General features: G+C 40.0%; 1 protein-coding gene across 4 annotated transcripts in view; it reads right to left on the reverse strand.

The window, feature by feature from the left end:
- The window catches only part of LOC148013527 (Zinc finger C-x8-C-x5-C-x3-H type family protein), a 90972-nt gene that overhangs the window by 58612 nt on the left and 8827 nt on the right, over positions 1-23533 (reverse strand). For 3 of the 4 annotated variants that reach the window (XM_087667741.1, XM_087667738.1, XM_087667737.1), the window contains exons 4-8: positions 21931-22089; positions 18896-18988; positions 10708-10824; positions 10549-10623; positions 10110-10468 (exon numbers count right to left, since the gene is read on the reverse strand). In XM_087667741.1, coding sequence (XP_087523867.1) covers positions 10110-10468; positions 10549-10623; positions 10708-10824; positions 18896-18988; positions 21931-22089 — 803 coding nt within the window. The remainder of the gene's footprint in view (positions 1-10109; positions 10469-10548; positions 10624-10707; positions 10825-18895; positions 18989-21930; positions 22090-23533) is intronic. The other variant, XM_087667740.1, reaches the window with a different exon arrangement.

Consider the following 23533-nt stretch of genomic DNA (forward strand, 5'->3'; position numbering starts at 1 on the left):
GAGAGAAAGACTGAAAACGCAGGCAGGACAGCCTATAGGAGAGAGAAAGACTAAAAACGGAGCCTATAGGAGAGAGAAAGACTGAAAACGCAGGCAAGATGGCCTGCAAGAGAGAGAAAGACTACAGCGACTACAGACAGAAGAGAGAAAACTGTCGGGGCGGTAGGTGGAGCCTGCAAACGCAGCAGTTTGCTGGAGTGGCAAGCTGCACGAGAGCAGTGCAGATCAATAGCAATCAGTCGCCAGGCAGAAACAGCAGCAATCAGCGTGTGGAGGACTGGAAACACGCGTCAGACTGTAGAAAACAGTGATGGACAGCAAGGGCTGAGATGTCCTCCGTGACCGGGGTGTGGGCAGCAAGCTGGTAACACCTGAAACCTGCAAAAACGAGATAGTAAAAGAGTGGAGAGCTGACTGCCAATTTATAGAAAATTAGGGTTCTAAATCATCTCCCACTTAACTTTCAATGCTCTTGCTGTCAAGTACATCCCTGATAAAATGATAATTCACTCGTATGTGCTTTGTCTTTGCACGAAAGACAGGATTCCGTGCTAGCATGATAGCACTCTGACTATCACAGTGGAGGATAGGAACCTCTATAATGCCAAGCTCTCTCACCAGACATGAAAGCCATAAATCCTCCTTACATGCCTCAGTGGCAGCCACATACTCTGCCTCTATAGTAAACAATGCAATATACTTTTGCAACCTATATATCCAAGAGATTGCTCCCCCTGTGAACGTAAACACATATCCTAAACTAGACTTCCTATAACCAGGATGACCAACATAGTCTGCATCCATGAAGCCAACAACCGATGACTTCTGCTTCCCAAAGCAGATACACAAGTCATTTGTGTTCTTAAGGTATCTCATACTACCCTTCACTCCTTCCCAATGCTTTTTGCTAGGAAATGCCATGTACCTGCTAACCACTCCCACCGTAACTACAATGTCAAGACGTATAGCAGGAACTGAAGCATAAGGAATCTTGGTGATCTCAACCTTTCCATCATCAGATGTAGGGCTATCATCTACACTAAGTTTCACATATGGAAGCAACAGTACACCAATGGCTTTTCCCCCCTCCATATTTAAACGCTCCAAAACCTTAGTAACATACTCCTATTGTGACAAACACAGAAGTCCCTATGATCTATCCCTGAGTTATGCATGCCAAGAATATGATTAGCGTCACAAAGATCCTTCATATCAAAGCTACTGTGTAGGCTTTGTTTCAGGAGTCCAAGGCATGAACATCCCTGCCTGCAATCAGCATGTCATCCACATACAAAACCAAGAGAATAAGGCTCCCATCTCCTACCTTCTTGGTATATAAGCAGTGATCAACTTGAGATCTATGGAATCCTTGAGATTGCATAAATGTATATGTATCAAATTTATGATATCATTCTCGTGATATTTGTTTCAACCCATATAAACTCTTGTTGAGTTTACATATCATGTACTCTTTCCCCTTTGAAACAAAACCCTCAAGTGGTTACATATAGATCTCCTCATGCAAATCACCATATAAAAAAGTTGTTTTTATATCCATCTATATGAGTTCCATATTTTCAAAATGCAACCAAGCCTAAAATGGTTCGCAAAGTAGTTATTTTAACTACAAGAGAAAACATTTCATCAAAATCAATTTCATGTTTTTGCTTGTACCCTTTAGCAACCAATCATGCCTTGTACCTTGGCAAAGAACCAGAAGTGACTTTCATTTTGTAAACCCATTTACATGGTAGCACTTTCTGGCCTTTAGGCAAATGCACCAAATCCCAAGTACCATTTTTCATGAGAAATTCCATCTCTCACAGCATAGTCTTATGCTATTTCTTGCTATCTTTTCTATCCATTGCTTCCTTGAAGCATGACGGCTCACCACAATCTATCAACATGACATAATCAACCACGTAATTGACATCAGGAACAAACCTATCTGGCTGTCTTTGCATTCAAGTTGACCTACGAACCCAATGATCAAGATTTGCTAGCTGTTTAGCCTGCAAATCTGCATTAACAGCTGCTCGTTCTGTAGGTTCAACATGCTGTACAACTGGTTCTGGTTGTTCCAAAGACATCTGTTTGTTGCATTCTTCCTGCGAATGTGCACAAATGCCTCACAGTCAAACACTCTCAAGTGAGCATACGAAGGTGGCTTGCCACACCACACTTCTTAAGGGACTTCCCCCAAAAACCTGTTTGGTGACTGATTTATCAAGTGTATGGCTATCATAAAGCCTCTACCCAAAATCCATGACATAATGTAGCATGAGACAGCATAATATGGACCTTCTTCTGAATAGTTCTATTCATACGCTCTACAACACTATTTTGGGGCGGATTATAAAGAGTAGTGAGCTCCCTTTTAATCCCTTTGTTGTCACAAAAGTCCTGAAAGGCTTTGGATGCATATTCCCCACCGTTGTCAGAGCGAAAACACTTTAGTGTCTTGCTGGTCTGATTTTCAAGAAGTGCTATGAATTTTTTAAATTTATCCAAGGCCTTGTCTTTACAATGTGTTGGATAGACCCATACTTTGCAAAAGTAATGAAACATTTCTTCCCTCCTAGGCATCTGACATACATCTGAATGTACCAACTCTAAGGGTGAAGACTTTAAAGAAAGATTTTTTATGTGGCATTTGAGCGTGCTTACCATAAATACAATGATCACATTGTTCAAAATCAACATACCTCAAAGAAGGCAAATAATCCAAACGAGAAAGCACTTTCATTCTGGTTTGACTCATGTATCCCAACTGGCTATGCCACAAAGAAACACTTGGCTGCTCGGTTATGGCGACTACATAGTCATGCACACTCGATATATGCAAAGGATACAAAGTATCACTTTTGGCCCTTAATAACAATGTGAGAGCCTTTACAAATTTTCCATTTGCTATCCCCAAAGGTGGTGTGATAGCCTTCGTCATCTAGTTGCCCTATGCTTATCAAGCTCTTCTTGAGCTAAGGTATATGCCTCACATTATGCAAAACAAACATGGAGCCATGCTGAAATTCCAATTTCACACTGCCAATGCCTACAATTTTACATGCATAGTTATCCCCCAAGTAGACAACACCACGTGCACCACCATTGTAGTCAAAAAACCACTCATGATGTGATGTAACATTAAAAGACCTAAATCAAGTATCCAAGTATGCATGTCATCATCACAATTTCAAGACCGTCTCCACTCCCTACCTAGGCAAGGTATGCACTCTTGAAAGCCCTCCAAAAGAACTTTCCATGTCTGTCCCCCCTGGAGTGTGTAAAAAGTGGATGCAACGATGGAAGCATACAAGATTGTTGTATAGACTATACAAAAAAGAAATAAAAGAGAAAACACAAAAACATTGCAAAGAGAGAACTCAAAGATATACTCCAAAAATGGAATCCATATACCAAACACAAGAAAGTCACATACAAGGATGAGTAGTGCAGTAGCTATGTGGGCATCGGCACCACTTCCTCTCTCCAATAAAACCAATAACGCGTCAGGTCAGCGTGGCCTAAGAATGCGGACAACCACCCAATCAATGCATGTGTACTCGAAGAAGAAGCAAGAAGTATATCACCATTGTCATTCTCATGAGTAACTACATTTACCTCCTCTATCTTCACACTACTTTTCTTTGCAGATTGGCTGTCCTTTTTCTCAACCTTGTTATCTTCAGTGTTTTACCTTTTGCCTTTCTCTTTCTTCAATCTAAAAGGCCCCTTTGTAGTGCCCTTTCTTGCCACAATGATGACACCACATTTTTGCCACGAGACTTGTTGCGTGCTCTATTTTCAGAGCTGCCCTTTTGCTGAAATCTGCCCTAGTGTGCAATGCATTAGAAGACTTGTTTATTGAATAATTTTGCATGTTGATTTCTTCCATCAGCAAAGAACTCTCCACATCAGAATATAACAGCTGAGCATTTGAGTTACTCAAAGCTGTCCTGAAAGTATCCCAACTTTCAAGCAAAGTGCAAAGCAAGAAAGTAGCCTTGAACTCATCATCGACGTGGAAATCCAAAGCAATCAGCTGACTAAAAATTGAGTTGAACTCATTCAAATGTACAGACATGGCTGTACCTTCCTTCATGTGAAGCTCCATCAACTTTTTCAGCCAACAAACCTTGCTGGCTGCACTTTTCTAAGCATACAATTTCTCAAGTCTCTGCCACATTTCATACGCAAAATTCCGCTTCTCGATGTTAAAGAGCAAGTTGTCTGACACTAGAGCTCTATGGTAGAGCGTGCAAGCTCATCCAAATCATCCCACTCTTCTTGTTCCATACCTACTGGTCTTCTTCCCTTCACTTTGATAGGCTTCACCTGTTTCTTCTGCAGCACTATTTTTGCCATATTGCAAAATTGTGTGCACCCTCAAGCTTCTTGATGTGCAAAAGGTTGCTGCTGTCACTGTTTCCAGCCATGATTTGCAGCACTAGATTGACTTAAATGTCAGCAAATGCAAGCCCAAATGACTATACGCTGCAAGTACCAACCAGCAATGAAAATCAAGAAATTGCCGAAATTTCAGATCTATAAATTGATTTCCAGAATTAGAGAATGTTTGCTCCTGCACTCCACAATCAATTACAGCCAGATTTATAGGCCAATGCACCAATTACATGTGAAATCCCCAATATTCTGCTGCAATTTCTGCTCCAAATGCATTCTCGGGCACAAATTTGGCGATTGCAATCAAAAGCCCCAAATTTTCAAAGGCAAATCCGGTCAAATTGCATCAATACATGTACCCAAGTGCATATACCAAGCACTTCTTGCACAAATTGATGAAATTCTGCAAAAGCCTAAACTTCCTTAGCGGTGTGCATAAATTTCAGTGAAATTGACAAAATTTCACTAAAATGTGAGAAGCCCCAAATTTCCTGGCCAAATGTGCACCAAATTTGCAATTTCTGAGTCGGATTGTCGTGTTTTGCATCAAAATCCCCAAATCCAAGAAAAGCCCCAGTTTTTCAGATCAAATTTTCACATTGTGCATGTGCATGCGAACACTTGTCAATGGGAGGGAAACAAATTGCAGGAAACTAATTTAAAAATGATGAAAAAACTAGGATTGTCAAAACGTTGACGAGGCATGATCTCTGCTTGGGCCAAATCGTGGCCCCATCGTCTGCATTGGCCTGTCGCACCTGACTATGCCCACTTGGCCACTTCATCATGAATCTGCGCTGCCTAGACCTGCGTGTCGATTGCCTACATCGCTCGTCCCCTATGCTGACGTGGTCTCTCTTGCTTGCATCGCCTATCCCCTGTGCTAATGTGGCCTCTCTTGCCTACATCGTTTGTTGGATGTTGACGACTACTGCCGTCACCTCACACCTGACACCAGCCTGCGCATGTCTAGCTCATGCCTAACCTACCTCGAGAAGCGTGCATTCCTTGCACTCTAATACCAGTTTTTTAAGGCAGAGAGTAGGCAAGGATTGAGACAAGCAAAGTTGTTTCTCAACACACACAGAGTGTGTGTGTATGAGAGCAGAGTAGTGAAGAAAAAAATGAGCAGGACTCGATGTGGGTACAATCACTCGTGTACCACTTTAGGTCTTATTGATAATATATATAGAGTACATGTGTAAGGGTGCGTACATACCCGAACACCGTAAAAGGCACGATGACCCTTTATTCCCAACACCCTTGGTCATGAGAGGCCTTGCCTATGATTGCTGTTCGGGTGCATGTGAAAGAAACTGGAATGCCTATTACCTCACACACGAAGATTCGCAATCGACTTAGCACAGGACAATTAGAGTGTCTAGTCTGTTGCCATAGTTACACATGATGAGAATTATACTTAGTATAAGTAGTCTAAAGCATATAAACACTTAACAATAAATCATGATTCTTAAATTTGAAAAGACGAGTCAAGTTTTAACTTTTTTTTAACTTTATACTTTACAATGTAATATTTACAATCTTTATGTGCAATATTTAGATGAATGTTGATACCTTCAAGTTGGTAAGTAACACTCTTCCAAGTGTGCATCAAGAGATTGATGAGGAGGAGGAGTTGATCTGTGTGGAGCTCGATAGAAAAGCTCATGACAACCAATACTCACAATCAGCGTGCTCATTGGCAAGGACTTTAAGTAGATAGCAGTAGGGTCGTGGTCATTCAGCGCCCTCTGACATCAACGAAGGGTAGTTTAAGTGGTTTGCAAACATATGTGAGATGCGGCTCTAGTAGCTCTCCTCTCGAGCCTCATAATGGCATTACCCCCCTTGCCTACATACCCATTGCTTAGGGAACCATCATTTGATGATAATGGTAACCTCATCAGTAAGTATGAGTGCAAGACTACCTCACCATCCAATTCTAAGGAGTCATCTTCACACTCTTTTGATGAGCATTCAGATGCTTATGATCATGATGATGATGATAGTGATGCCTTACTCTAAGCCTCTCTCTTTTTTGTATAATCGATCATTGTACCCACTCCTACCTATGATCTATTCATGTATGTTGTTATACTACATGTTGTGCATGTGTATTGCAACCGCCGCCATGGCCTAGCATATGCCAATTTGGCTTGTAACCTCATATATTCATCTTATTTTCTAATGGCATTGCTATTTTGACTTTAAACATGTGTTCTATTGTTTGTAGTTTTTTTTTTTAATTCGAGTTGATTTTTTTCGTACTAATATCAAACCATACTTATAAAATCTTAAGGTACTATTTAGTACCGAATTTTAACGTACCATACCATATCGTAAATTTCGTACTTGACAACTATGCTGAAATTTGTCAAGAACAAAAGCATCTAGATTTAGGAACAATTTTTAAGGGCCTAGAGTAATTATTTTTTAAACATTGTCCCTAGGGATAGCATTTTAGGCCAATCTAAGGATCCTAAAATTTAGAAATCTCTTACAATTTATGGGCCCCGGAAACAACATAAAAACAATATCAGAATCTCAATTTGGATATCTATTGAATGATATAACTATTCTAAGCTTTCATCCAAAACACACCTTGCATAAACTTTTTGTGATCATGTCATCTTGCTTATTATAACTGCTCGATTTGGTAAATGTAGCCTAGACTCCAATGTGTTACATGTTTAAGTTCCAATCACAAACCAAAGGTTGAGCGAGACTTCCTTTATCAAGACATATTTCAATATTTTACATGTATCTTCAAAGCACGAAGGTGTCTAACCAAGTTACCAATAACAATTGTAAAAAATTACATTGACAATCATTCACCTAATACTTAGCTAACAAAGCTTGGATGAGAATTCCATAGTATCCACATGTATTGTCTCTCAAGCGCATGTCAGCCTAGACTTCCAAGTATAACATCTCCTTGCACTATATGAACTTAGTGCAAAAGTGACATGTCTGCTTATACATAGATAACAATAAAACAGATATCCACACCCAAACTATTTTATCACCTTCAATAAGGATAACCTTATGAGATGGATATCCACATCCACATTCTCACCCACTTTGATAATGCTAATCTTACAAATTGCTCAAGGACAACAAGCATATTGACAAGAGACCCCTTAGACACAATCTATAGAAACACTTCACAAAGGACACAAACTTCGTCAATTGTCACCAAATCCCACCAGCAGGCAATGTGTGAATACACAACTCCATCTACTTCAACCACTCTTTTGGCACTGAAACCAACCTTTCCTTCCATGTATGAGTGGTAATTACTTGATTACGACTTAGTTACAACAGTAACATTTATTACAAAACTGAGAAACGCAAATTAACTTATAATCTTGAATAATGGATACCTTGTTGGCCTCAAAACTAGCGCCCCTTTTGGTATTTCTTTAACTTAATTGAAGAACAAGTTGCTATACAATGGGATTCTCCCAATCCCTTTTAGTATTCAAACTACCTTTCTTGTTCAAAATGACAGGCAAGTCTTCAATCTGATTTTTCCCTCAATTCGGGCAGTCAATTGGCCTTCACCCGGCTGAGATGGAGATGGAAAATGCCCCAAATTCATTGATTTGCTGATCCCTCAACTTGAATTTGACTGAAAACAGCTTCAGCCCTGTTGAATCCAAGTCTTGGAGCTTCCAATCTTTGGCACGCTTCCCAAGGCTGTGGTAAACCCCAATTTCTACTTACAACAGAGAAATCTGAAATTTCTCAGCCTCTGGTGATCTCAATGCTGTAATCTTCGAAGCAAGGCTGTAGAAAGGCTGGGAGATGAGAGAGTATGCTGAGGAGAGAGAAAATTCAGACTTTCTTTGCGAAGAATTTAAGAAAACCTGTCATTTACTGCTACTGCCTTGTCTCAACAACTTGTAGATACAAAGAACTGAAGAGAATCAGTCATTTACTGCTGCTTCCCTATCTCAACAACCTCTAGATGCTGTCACCTGCTATTGATTGGTCTTTTCCTACACCTTTTTATCTCAAAGAATGGCTACAAATCAAACCAGCAACATCTCCTCCCTCTCTCTTTTGCAGGATAAATACACTAAAATGCCTCTCTCCAATCTCTAAAGACGTTTTTTCAGTCTTGCCTGGAAATTTTTGACAAGTGGCAGCCTTCCCAAATGGTTTTTCCATCATTATTCATAATTAAATATTAGTTTTTAGTCTTTAAATACTGAAAATTAATCTAATAATGATTTTGGTGTCTAGAAAAATAATTTGACTAACCAATTAAATTGGCTAGGCAACTTCCACTCCGAGTGTCTCCGCGCAATCTTTGACCATCGGAGTGGCATTAGGTACCATTAAGCACCACTTCTCTAGTGTCACCAGCTGACATTTATGGCCAAATGAATGACCTAGGCCAACAACTAGCACCAGATACCACCAGGTACCAATGCAGCATAACTTATAGCAACTTTTGCCTTTGACACCCCATGATTTCCTCCAATCCTGGTTAGGCTCATAAATTTACTCTAACCCTAGTTACACCTCACATGTGCAACATTTACTTAACCATATGATTAAAAATTAATCCACATATTAAGTGTGGTTTCAAAAATACATGTCCTCGTGACAAGCACTCATAAGTCCAAGTCCAATTATCAACATTACTTCTCGGCAATGCTAATGCCTATGAACAAAAATGGCTTCATGTGTTCATGTTGTGCCTTTGGTTTACACTTTTACTTGACCCTTGGGAGTAACTTCATAGGTTTATATCACCTTCTTATTCTCACAAAGGCTACGAGAGGGGGCCAAGAGAATCCTTGGAGCATAAAGCATATAAAGGCACCCTACAAAAGGCTCAAATCCGTCAACAAGAAACTATTTGTCTACCATCGGGCCCCTGCTCTTCTCCACACACAAAGTGGGCAAAGGAGACCTAGAGGGCAAAGGAGACCTAGAGACCATAAGCCTACTAGAATGGCCAAATCCCAATGAATTAAGATGGTATACCCTCAACTTGAGAACACTTCTAGAGGTTTTCTTCAAGGTTCTTACTGCCCAAGCTTCTTCTTCCTTATCAAGAGATTATGATGAGGGGTTCACTCCAAATCTGCTGTAGCTAGCTACTCATAGAGCAAGCCAAGTTGGTTTGCTTTCCTGTTTTAAAGTTAGTCTCAAACTTCAGGTTTATATTTTTAAGACTAAGAAAACCAATATGTGGGGGCTAAGCAAATCCAGTATGCTGAAAAACTAAACATTCCAACATGACTGTAGAGCATCTAGCATGACATGCAAAAGGTCCGGCTGATAAAAGACCCATATGATTGACAAAGACAGCAAGTAGCTCTGAAGCTACACTGCTACAAAGCTAAGGCAGGACAAGCTCCCCATTAGACTTCCCATTAGTCAAACTCATCTCACTGGAATGACGAACACAGCAACTGTACTTTGAATTTGACCTGCTAGATCTGTAAGACCGGCCATATAAGCAGGTGAATGTCACAACCTGCTCAGAGATTACTTCAGAGGCAAGACTTAAGCGCTCCTAATATTATGTGAGACAAACTATATGCAGAACAATAAAAGCTCCAAATTCTTTACATATGTAAGACCTTTTCCAAGTGTTGACAAGAACCACAAGAATGTGATAAAAAAAGTGTAAAACATCCAACTAAACACTTAAAGCATCGGCTTCCAGCATCCCATAGATTTTGTACCTTGCTACATGTTTCTCTCTGCTTCGATGACGCCTACTTGAATGATGACGATCCTTATGATGCTCATGTGGTTGATCATGGTACCTACTGTCATGCATATCTGAGTAATGATGGCACACATGTGAGTGACGTGAATGACAGTGCCGGTCAGTGCTTTGACTTGATCCCCCATGATGTGTACGTGTTTGCCTATGACCATCCCCATTGGTACGACTTCTTCCATCTCTCCGCTCACTGGTATTCCTTCGATCTTTTGTCACAGATCTTGGAGGAGGATTATCCCAATTTGCCCAGTCATAATCTCCTCGAGGATTCCTAAAGCAATGAAGGAAATTGCATGCAGTGCCATGAGAGCAAACCTGTTTGAACAGAGGACCCACAAACATTCAAAGGGAAACAAGACATAAAAAGCATTGACCTCAAAAACACAACGTGATACCTTGTGGTGAGATCTCATATACTCTCCACACAGTGCAACTTTCCATCTTGTCACCCCAACAAACTCGCACGTTATCTAGACCAACAAACATGGTAACTCTTCATATTTGATAAATCCTAAGAAACAGCATTCCCTTTTTAAAGTGAAACAAGTGTGGACCTGTTTTCCAGCATAAAACCGACCATTGATTGCATTGTAAGCAGCTATTGCTGAATCCACAGAACAATAATGTACATACACATTTCCCCGAAGATGAGAAGATCCATTGCGGCAAACCTGAAATAAGAAGTAATTCAGAGTACAAACAAACAACTGCAAAATAATTGAACTGACCAAAATAAGACAAGATTTCCTCGACCTTGTTAATATATATTAGACTAGATCAATGAATTTTTTTGACCAAGTAGGAGTTAGAAACTGTACAACATGGAAATGCAAATAAAATGCGTTGAGATGTTTTAGTCACTTCCATATTGCATCCTTGCACCTACTTCATATCCAATTGCATCATAAGGCTACCATAATCTTGGCACTTTTAAGCACCCCACTCAGTCACAATGATACATCAAGAAAGGCTACCATAATCTTGCACTTTTAGGCAGGATTGTGCTCGTACGTCATACGGACAGGTTTGTTCTTTCTTGATTGTTTTAACTTTTTCAAGTTGGCTCTCTATTTGATAACGAGTCACAACTTCATCAATGAGGATGAGCCCGAGAGTGTCACATCGTCTCCCTCCAAGGCATTGTCTTCAGACTCTTGATGATCACTCCAATGCACATGGCATCAATGATGAAGTAAACGCTCATCCTAGGCTTCTCTCTCTCCATCCATGATCTAGCCCTACAGCCCTCTTTTGTGTAGCTACTTCCTATGCATGTTTTTGATTTGTTACCCTCTTGTACTTATCTTATATTCTTAATGGCATTTTTACTTTGGCTTTACACATCTGTCTATCATCTCTTGTCAAAAATATTCAAGTTAATTTTTTGAAACATACTTTTATTGTACCGTACCTTATAAATATTAAGGTACCATGTACCATAAACTATTTTCTCATCTCTGAGAGAAAAGGTGTTGTATCTCTCTTACCAATCGATTGTATGGTAGTGGGGGGAGATGAACATACCCCCACAAAAGGTGTTGTATCTCTCTTACCAATCGATTGTATGGTAGTGGGGGGAGATGAACGTACCCCCACAAACCCTTCCAAAAAGAAATGGTTTTGGGGGAGCTGATTTTGTGGTGGGTTTTGTTTTCCCCCCCTTGTGTGTGTGTGTGTGTGTGTGTGTGTGTGGAATCATCTAAGAGAGAAGTGGAAATGTGTAGCTCTTGTGGAGCCATAGGTGGGCAATTGCCTCTCTCTCTCTTTTTTTTTTTCCGTAATGCCTCTCTCTCTCTCTCTCTCTCTCTCTCTCTCTCTCTCTCTCTCCCCCCCCCCCAAGAAGAGGACATCGTTTTGCTTTTGGGCCCATGTTTGGATACAAACTACGTTCTACAACTACTACAATTATAGAGGGAAATCAAGCCATAACCAAAGCTATAGGTCGCCATGAAAAAGCTAAGGCAAGGGAAAGGAAAAAAAGAAGCCATGGTGCTGCTTCAATGCCCCCCCCCATTATTAACTGTAGTTAAATACATGAAATCTTACCCCCCTCAATTTCTCAAAAAGCCACAAGCTGCTAGATCAATCACATCTTTGGCATGACCATTGGTGTAAAAGAAGAGCCAAAAATGGCATGCTTTTGAAAGGGACCCTTTCATGAACAAATCAATTGTTAACAAAAAAAGATTTTGGAATCTGACAAGGCACCAAAGGCGGAAAGCTGAAAAGCTAGTGCTTACACTCTTTTGTTAAAACACAACTCCCCACTTTAAATTTCAACCCAACATGCACACACACAAAACCCCTCGTTAAATTGCAACCCAACATGCACACACACAAAACCCCTCTTCTAAAATCTAAATGGACACCCTATTACCCCACACAAGACATAAAACAAGAGTCTCCAAGAGAGCATGAGAGCAAAAGCGGCCACTAGGCTTCCACCACAAGGAGGAGAATATGCTACTGAGGAGGGAGCGAGAATATTCTACTGGAGAGATGAGTCAAGGAGTTGCCAAACCCTACATTATTACTCTCATCACCCTTCTTTCCTAGCCAAAATTCTATACAAGCGAGGAGTGATAAGTCTACTCCCTCATTGAACCACTAAAATAAGTCGAAAAATACTGACCCAAGTGACCTCATGGCCCCACACCCCACACTACCGTCCAAGCCTTGCCCCCACTAATGCCACTAGCCCATGAGAAATGAGGTGGATATAAACCCAAGCACAAAGACAGCCAACACATTCTTCTTGGGCAACCAAACCCCCACACTATGAAAATCAGATTATTGTTGCACAAAATTCACTTGATCATCCTGTGGTTTGTATTAATTAAAGCAAGTAATATTGCTTGTATTAAGGATAGTCTCATGTGATTAAGAACTGCATTGCTAAATTCTTTTAGTAGCATGCTAACTGTGTGACAGAATTTTCTTTTCAGAGAGAGGAACAAATTCTATTAACAAGAACCCTTGGAACAAAGTATCCCAAGGAAAGGTGCAAAATACAAAGCAGCCCTACAAGGGAGTTCCATATCAAAAAATATGGAACAAAAGGAAGTCTTTTACAAAGCTTGAATGAATAGCCAATCAGGAGGCCTATAATGCCAAACCATGTGTGTCTAGAAGAAAAACAAAGTGTCACAATCCCAGATCCTAACACATCTCTCTTCATCCCCATAGTCTCCAAATTGCCCTATATTCTCTCCCATCTCCCAAGAAAGTATGTGATGGATTTGTTTTTGCTTCCGACTAACTCCTCCATTGTGTTTGTAAAGCTAGAGAGGATTGTTATAAAAGACTTTGTTATGATGTACTTAGGCATCCCTCTAGGCTTGGAGGAGATGGCCATCGAGCTAGATCATGAGATCACAAGGAGTGCACCATGTTGATTAAAAGCCACCTCGCATTCAAGGCATGAGATAGTCCAATGCTAGTGTGTGACCCCCTCCAAGGGGCAAAAGGGTCGAGTGAGATGCATCAGAGGAGGATTCCTAGCCAGCTCGTCACCTTATCAACTGCCTAGGACAAGGGTGTGCTCTCTTAGAGTGTACCTGATGGAGGGACTTGAAAATTTGATCCTAGGTACAAGTAGAATTGTGTTTTGCCAATGGGATTGATGTTAACGAAAGTTTATCTATTTATTATTGCAAAGGAATGTTATTATATTGATTGATGGATGTGTCGCGATTAAGGAATTGCTCAACGAACTCTATGTAATGGATCAATTAAGGCAATTGTTTGTATGTATCAAAATAATGCAATAGCATAATCTACTTCAACAACTACAACTTGCTAGGTTAATGGGTGAAAAGCACATGGATGGAGATTCAAACGATCATATCCTATGGAAAAGCGAGCCCAATTAGTCAAATGGCTATTCCACTTGATCTCATCAAGCATTTAGTTGGTTTTAGAACTCCAACTAACTCCATTTTAGGGAAACTGTGTGTGATTATGCTAGGAAGAGGGTCAGGCATGCTTCCCCTCATATCACTTTCTCTATGAACCAAGTTCATCAAGAAGGTGTCAACCAATCCCAATTGTATATCACGGATCTAACTAGATTGCTTTAGGATCATGACCACACTTCCCCTGCACGATAGAGTTGGATCCATACCAAACCAATCATCAATCATTTCGGCAATCTAAGAAGAATGGGTTACACCTAAAGACAATTGGTCCCATGGATTCAATCAGCTACTAAAAGGTTACCTACTAATTCATAGATCAGGTATCTTATATACATAGTGGCAAACTCTTCTAAATGCACAGATAATGGCGAAATGACCAATCTCTTGTCATTAAAAAAGGTGCAACTCCAATCTAATAGGAGCATGTTTTATCAATGCAATATCAACGATATGATGAAATATCCGTAGTAACAAAACACTCGATTTAACATGATTAATGGTGTCATTTTCCATGGAAAAGTAAAATAGGCATTTAGGCATACATATCATTATATATTCTTAAATCGTGATGCAAGATTAATACATAGCACTTTGCAAAACATTTTTGTTGGAGATTTCTATAGTTGTGGTTGATCCTTTTGAGCAAGAAATTATTATTTCATTGATTCAATCACCAAAGAGGTTACAAACCCTCCATAAAAGAATAGAACAAAAAGCGAGAAAAGAAAGGGGAAAAGTGGAGCTACAAGTGCTCGATGATACCGTTAGATCTGGTCCTATAAGGATGAAAGGAGCAAATCTCACAAAGATGAAAGGAACAATTGACCACACTCTTTGACTAAGCTTGAACATCTATGTGGAAATCTTGAGGAGATGTTTCTAGTCTCATGAAAGCATTGGAAACATCTAAATTGGTAGCTAGGCTGAAAGTCAATTCTCATACTCTAAACCATCGGCAATGTTTGAATCCATTACTCAAGCCTAGTGAAGTTCCTCTTGGTAAAACCCTATGCATTGAAGGTGTAGCTGAAACAAATTATTTAATGGGTGATGCAAAAATTACACTTTCTATCCCTTGGATATTAGATGCTTTTATGTCCACGGCCATTGAGCTACTTTGGAAAAGCGCACCATGAAGTAAACACATAAGATTTTTAGCGATTAATAAATGACCATGGTGGTCTTAATATGTTGAACATGCATCATTTATATGCTCGAGAGAAAAGCTTCCTTGCTAATTGAACTTTTGTCTGCTAAAGACAGCCTTGGTCACTATCATGTGTATGAATATGTCCTCTTCAAGCCTTGGACCTTGAAAATTCAATTGTGTCTATTAGGAGGTGGTTTATGATTGTTTTGAAAGCAAAATAGATAGTTGTCCTCTTTCCATTCAATGCGATTCTAAATTGAAAAACCCTATTAGTATATTTGTAACCGGCCTATAGATCTAATCTATAGGGCAGTGAACATAAACTTACATAACATACACTAATCAATTCAGCAAAGAAAATAAATGACACAAAGAACTTGAGAGCTAGAGCACCGTTGCACAATAGACAACACCAGATTAGCCCACAAGGTAAGCACCCCTTACAGTATTTCTTTAATATTGAAGATAAGCCTTTACACCAACCACTTGTGACCCGCCCATGTGAACAACATGGTTATCAAAGACCACCCCTCTTTATGCTAATGATTCCTCATGTGCCAAGCTCTTCAATGGACCAAATTGGCTCAAACTACTATGTCCTCACTTGCTCTCACCAACCTTGACCAACGAGCTTTGAATTTTTCCAATTACATACTCAAACTAGTGTGTCTTCAAACATACAGAGCTTCAAACTAATGTGAGCACCCCTTATGGTATTTCTTTAATATTGAAGATGAGCCTTTACATAAGCCACTTGTGACCCGCCCACATGAATAATGCAGCTATCACAAAGCAACACTCTTTATGCTAATGATTTCCCACGTGCTTGGCTCTTCAATAGACTGAATTCACTCCAATTGCTATGTCCTTAGTTGCTCTCATCAACCTTGGCACATGAGTTTTGAATCTATCTCAATCACACACTAAAACTAGTGTGTCTTCAAGTATACAAAGCTACAATCACTCCAGTGTTGACCAACATGCCATTGAGAAATGCACCATGGTCTCTCACTACTGCCACACTACAATCAATGAGGAATTTGCACGAATCTAAGTCCTAGACGGATCCAATTAGCCAAATAAGGTCTCGACCCTGATTGTCCAACAATCTTAGACCTTTACCCTAACCAATGCACCCTTAATTCACTATTAAATTGAAGCACTTCAGACCTGTAAACCTATTGTTCATAAACCCTAATCTTTAGCATACATTCTCCTGAAGAGTGGATGCCAAATTCAATGCTTTTAGTGGCTGGAAAATCAGATCTACATGTCTCAATACATTTTCCCTACTGTCTGCCCCGAATCTTCAATGATTTGGCGACCCAAAACAAGGGTGAAACTGGGGGTTTTGGTTATGTCTTCAGCAAAGCAATTCCCTACCCAAAATGGCTGATTTCTGCAAACTCTAGCCACTGATCTGCTGTAAATACCAAATCCTACTTCTGATCTACAGTGAAACAAAGCTTGCACAGCGAGAGAGAGAGAGAGAGAAAGAGGAGAAGAAAGAGATTGATTCCTAACTTGTCCAGCACCTTGGGATTGCTGCAAAACACTCTCCTCTTGTTGTTCATCCCACAAAATCAGCAAGCATGCATCTCCTCCTTTTGTTGCTACAGCTCTCCAAACTTGGGCTACCCCAAAAGTGAGAGAGAAGAAGAAATAAAGAGAGCCTCAAAAAGCCAAGATCAAGTTTCCAAATGAATAACCAGCTAATCCTTAATCAAATCACATTTTTAATTAGGGACTAATTAGTAACTTGATCATTAATTATAAGTAAGCCGCTCATTAGATGAAACTTTAGCTTAGGGCCTACTTAATAACATAAGTGCCCTAAGTTAGCTGCTCACTAGGCAGAACTTTCAATGTAACTAAATTGTAAGGTGCAAACTTTCAGTCTAATGGAAGTTTCACGTTGCATCTTATTCCTTGCGCCTTGCTCTTGTACCACATGTGACATAGCTTGTACACTTGTCCACCGCATGCCCAATGTCAAATCCTTCATTGTTTGTGCAATGATCACCATGCCAAGAGCAAGGAGTACCAGAACTAAATTTCATTTTAATTAAAAATATTCATAAAGTTAAAATAAATCATTAAGTTCACTTCTTATTCTAGTGATAATATCTAAACTAGACACACATGCAAACTCACCAAGAGAATTCTATACACCTTGAATGCATTCATAGGAGTAGGTTGTTTAAAGTCCCTCTAGCATTACAAAACCAAGGCAAGCTTATTTCTTGCCAAGAAAGGAATCGATTTTATACATGTCATGTAAATTATTAAGACATGACAAGAGACATTAATAAAAGTTGTGACCATCCATGCATTATAAAATATAAACATACGTGGTTCAAGGGGGACCACTAAGTTTGCTAAGTAATTATACACACATGCCATGTGCATAAAGGCCTAATAGTTTATGGGCTTTAGCCAATTAAACTTTGAATAAGAGCTAAAACTAAGTAAGTGGGTGATGAGGCAGGCATGCATAACACTTACAAAGGATTAACCAAATATTCAACAAAAATATCATGCAAAGCGAGGAGGTGAACATGACAGCTCTACCCGCATTTTTTCTCTCACTATTTCTCTACTAAACCCTTATTGAAAACTCAAACTAGCAACCTTGATAATCAACCTATCATTGATATGACAGCCAGGAGACAACACGCAACCGTGCCAATTTTGGTTCTTCATCTATTCATCCTCTCTTTTATCCCATGGCACTGTCCAAAGGAACCATGAGTTCTTGGGAGCTCATTCATTCATTCCTACAACTACTTTAGGCACTCATTGCACCAATCCTTATGTAATCTGAGACCCCTGGCATGAATGTGAAACCTTTACACCACTTATAGCCTACAATGTACATGTTCAATAGAGCTCATCGCAAGGTTTTTCTAGATTGCAACCCACAAATACCATCAGAGCAATCTGATTCCAACAACGAGACCCAGCATGATTTGCCACACATGGCCAAAGAATCTAGCTCAGTCTTAAGGTTGGACCTCAGTGATCCAGCAGAGAGACATGGACTTTGAGAGTACTGGGCCAAGCTGGATTCAGGGATAACTGGCATTGGATCAGATCTTCACCCTTTGTTCACTGAGCAAGGAGGCAGAGCAGTACTCCTGTAGGCTGTAGCATTTCGTTAGAATTTTTAGGACATCAGCTCTATCAACATAGGATAATGAAGAGACAAGTTCAAAGAAATGTGTAACATAAACCACTGTCACTGTTTGCTACTTAGCGCTAAGATCTAACCCACTGAGAATGCAGACATGGGCCCCTTAAAGATGCTAAAGTGGCCCACTTTTACTGCTACTCAGCAGTAAAAATAGCCCACTAAAAATGTTGACATCACATATATATCAAAAAGAGTTTTAGCCTGAGACACTTTGACTGCCAATAGGCCCAAGATCCCATTGAACTTGCTAGCATCAGATATAACCCCATTAAGATATAAATCAGTAAGAATGTAATGGGCCTGAGATAAAACCCATTTTTATGCTAATTAGCACTCAGAGAGTACCAATACCAAATCTTGTTTTCAAGTGGAGGTATGCATATTCAAGAGGGAGTTTCTAATATGTATTTAAATTTTGTTCAGCTTCACACATTAGCATCCTTCCACCAAACTCAGATTTTCAAGCATATTCATAATAGTACCTTAAAGTTCACCAACTCTCCATACTTTGCAAATTCTTCATGGACATCTTCATAAAACTCTTCGTAATGCTGCTCAACCTCCTCATCAGTATACTGCAATGCAGTCAAAACAAGAACCCAAACAACATTTACAAGGCAAAACACTCAATGAGCCAGCCCTGCAATTCAAATATACATAATGCAAACAGCCAGAGTGAGTTCCATGATATTACACTCTTTTCATAATGAATAGAGATAAATATCATGCTTAACCATGAAACCTATGTCATTTTAGTTCTGCTTGAGCATTTTTTGAAAAGTACTTGGTGGGATTCAGGTATCTAAAATGACAAATTATCAATAATGTCTAACTTGAGTCATTTCTGAATTATGAGTCATGACCTCTTGGACACTTCTAATGGCTGAAGTGTTTTGAGCAATCAATTCGAACTCATTATTAGTTTTAATGTTTGGTCACAGGTCCATTGAGATGAAATGTTTGTAAAGTTGTTTCAACCCAGTCTTCCATTCAAGAACCAAGCACATAGGGATCCAATATCATCTTCTCTGTAAGCAGATCGAGCTAGCGATACATATTTGGAGTATATCTGTGCTCATGTATGCATGGCCTTTCTGCTCAAATCTTGTTCCTCAATATGTCAATGAGAGGGGCTGTTGAAAATTTTTATACAGCTCCAAATCTTGGATTGTTTTCACACATCTTCTAGCCTTAGATTTTGGCCATTACTTATGGTCCGAACACACTCCTGGGCCAACCAGCTTTTCACCATTTCCGGTCAACCAACCTAGAAAGTCGGGCCTTTTCCTAGTTTTCTGCCCAGTTAGGGAACTTCTCTATAGAATGCAATCAGTTCTCAGTTCCAATTTTTCCCTTGCTTCATGCCTTCACAGTTGTCCATATTGATTCTGGTACCCAACCGGCAAGATTCCCATTCAGCAATTGTAGTCCTATATGTTCCCTTCGACCAATAAGCAGCCTAACCTTGCCCTTTCTTCAACATAGGCAGAGTACCATGCAATGTGCTCACTCAAGATGCAATCTGGCTTTAGACAATGTGAGTGAACTTGGTTTCCATGACAAGGACCTACTCTTCTTAGAGCAGCAACCAAAGTTGTGAATATCCATGTGTTTCCTGCTTGCATGGCACACATTAAGGTCCAATACCATTATGTTCAAGAGAGTATCTTGGTGGAAAGCTGGAGCTGGTCTACAATCCTACAAAGGACAATGCTGCACACATCTAGGCACTTCCTTTGCCTTCGATACTTTGCATTCTCTAGGCCTTCAGCCACTCCTAAGATCTGAGAGGGTGTGTTGGCATTCATTGCAATTCTCCTGGTCATCTCCTGTTTGTGAGCCCTAGTCAAAGTCTGATAGGGACATTTGAAGCTCTGACATTCATACATTTCCAGCTTAATGCATTCCCTGCTAGCATTGATCCTTCCAGCATTCATGATACCTTGCATTGCATTTGGTGGCAGTTATTTTTCCTTTATGCAGGTCTGCCATACTTACGGCAGGCCGACCACTTCTCCTGCAGTCGGCCCATTACGGGAGTAGTTTGCCAGTTCCTGCGATGTGTGCCTATTTATAGCAGCCCCTCCAGCATGCATAGCATTCGGTCTTCTGCTCTATTCTTGGTTATCATTCTTCTCCTCGTCATCACCTGTTCTTCACACCTGCCGCACGTGCGTGCACGCGCACGCGCACTTGTGTGCGTGTGTTCATTGCTTCCATTTACACACTCACATAATATAGCTTCTCAGTTATGCCTTTTCCACTCACCCTTGTATTGCCATCAAGGTCACTATAAAAATTTTCAGCATCAAACATTCTGGTGCTGAGCAAGTCCCTAGTGAAACGGCAAGCGAAGCAGCTAATTATATGCATCTTTATAAATTAAATCTTTGCTTTGAACACAAAACAGCTAGGGGTGAAACATTTCAATCATCACAGTGACCATAATTGTCGTGCCCATTTAGGCGAACTTCGTATCACCTTCTTATGCCTTTTAACATGGAAATTGTTGGAAATACAATTACCTTTATTTACAGAGGTATTGTAAAGCTTTGTGTTTTCTAATTCAGCTGTACAGGTTTTTACAAAGTACTTCTTGATAATCCCACATTTGGTAGCTTCCCTGATCCTACGGATCTACTGCTGCAAGAACAGCCACCATCCTCCTCTCAAATGTTGAGTGCTGGTCTCCTGCATTTTCTTAAAATGACAATGACACTCACAAAAATGGTGAAGTGGTTGCAAAAAGAGGAATCAGGCTTGACTGAAGAATGAAAGCCTGACTTTTTTGGAACCTGAATGCTCTTCCTATTGATGGATCACTCCTCCTACTTGACTCTAATAAGTGTCCTAGTTGTTATTAAGTAGAAGCACCACGTAGTAAATACTGGGCTTAAAATAATCAACATGTGACTGCATGAAATGCCTGTCAATTTTTCAATAACCTTTTGGAAGACAAATGTGAGACACAGTAGCCAGAAGAATTACTTTGCCTACTTTTTAAAGAAAGAAGGCTGCTTCAAAAGGTTATCATACAAACACTACTAGAGGAAAACATAAAGCATTGAGTAATCACTTTCACTAATTATATTCAGGATTCCATACCGCACGCGTGTTATCATAGAAATACAATCAGGATACAATATTGATAGATTCTTCTTTGAACCTCCATCAACCTTACAGGCATCCATTGTGACGCTGCAAAGATGCTTCTGAGAGTATAGTTAAAGAAAAGTTTGAACAGCAGATCTCATTGATCCAACACCAATCAGAAAAATTTGCAACAACTTGATTTCTTAAGAATCCCTCCAAACAGTACACCTTCCTGAAGAAGGAAAATACAGCAATGTGTTCTCTTATTGCTTGGTTTTTCTTATTTTCTGTTGTCATTTTCAAAAAACACAGTGCAAAGGTGGAATGATAATTCAAAAGCTGAAAACTAAGAACTGTCCTCCCAACCCTTTCATGCACTTGGTAACAGAAATAAGACATAAATAAAACCATCAACATTACAGACCTCCAACCCTTCGTCAAGCTCGCAAGCCAGACCAGGACCATTATACATATTCTTCATGAGCAAAGTACAAGATTTGTCTGGATACACATGAGCTCTGCTACAGCGAATGCCAAACCGACAAACGCCCGTTTTGATGTGGAAAGGACAGTGAGTCTTATCCTGCATGAAATACTCAAAATTAAACACATAAGATATTTAAAAACTTGCTCAAACAATGTAGGGAGATAACTGCACTGCTTTTACATGTTAAGAGGATGTTAGCCTATCACCTTGGACTAGAATCAGTCCAACTTCCCAATCCCTCCCTCTTGCCCTTTCACAAAATTTACACAAATAGAGTTCCCTCTTCTAGCTTCATACACTTCTGTGCATGCTGATATTCACTGTCAGTAAATGTGATGGTGGTGCATCTCATGATTTGATGCACAGTAACTTTGTTTCTTAAAAGTCTTTTTAGCCTTTTGAAGACCCTTCCTCCCTGCCCCCCCCCCCCCTCTCTCTCTCTCTCCCTATACATAGCATTGACACCCAAAGGGTAACCCAACTGTTCCAATATTGCCTTTGTGAATCACTTCCCCCTGCCACTCTAAGGCCTGAAATCAGATTCAATACAACTGATAAGAGATGACTTAGAAGTGTTAATATGCAGCTCCAAAGTTTGACCAAACAAGTCCCATATGTCCAATGCCTTACATAGGTTATCCCAATCAGCTTTCAATTCCATAAAGGGATCATCAACCAATGCCTGCCCAACAAAATGCTCATTTGAAGGAATGGATAGGCCAAGAAGCTGCCCATTATCAGCCAAATGTGACAACATCATGAGAACAGGATGAGTAGCCAGGGCAAAAAACAAGGGACTCAGAGGGCAACGATGTCTAACTAATCGCAACAAAGGGGGACTCAGAGGGAAAACGATGTCTGACTAATCGCAACAAAGGGCTCAGTGGCACTGCCCAACAAAATGCTGATTCGATGGAAGGGATAGGCCAACCAGCTGCCTATTATCAGCCAAATGTGACAACATCATGAGAACAAGATGAGTAGCCAATGCAAAAAAGAAACTCAAAGAGCAGCCGTGTCTGACTAATCAAGCCAAAGTAAAGGGCTCAATGACTCCACCCATTCAACATAACTCAAGTAGAGGCATCCGTACTAATAGTATATATCAAGTGAGAGTCGAGACATCCCTACTAATAGTATATATCAAGTGAGATATGCAAGAACCAAAGCCCATAGTCTACATCAGCTCAGCTAGAAAGGACCATTCCAAATAATCAAAGACCTTTTCTACCTCTAAACGTACAAGAACAACCTCCTGATTAGAGTGGAGCGCATAGTCAACACCCATTTATACATTCAGAATGTTATGCAATATATTCCTACCCTTGATGAAGCCATATTGATTCCAATCCACAATAGGAAGGAGATGCTCATGAAGGCGATTAACCAACACCTTTGAGAAGATCTTATACGTGTTCCCCATCACCGAGATTGGCCTCCAATGCCTAAGCATGGAAGGCGAAGACACTTTGGGGATCAACTTAATAACGCCCTCCTTCCAAGATGCAAGCATAATTCCAATTGCCCAAACCTCCTCACA

Source organism: Lygodium microphyllum, chromosome 26 (assembly GCF_053477565.2).
Source record: "Lygodium microphyllum isolate KBCC chromosome 26, Lygodium_microphyllum_v1.1.10, whole genome shotgun sequence".
Taxonomy (NCBI): domain Eukaryota; kingdom Viridiplantae; phylum Streptophyta; class Polypodiopsida; order Schizaeales; family Lygodiaceae; genus Lygodium; species Lygodium microphyllum.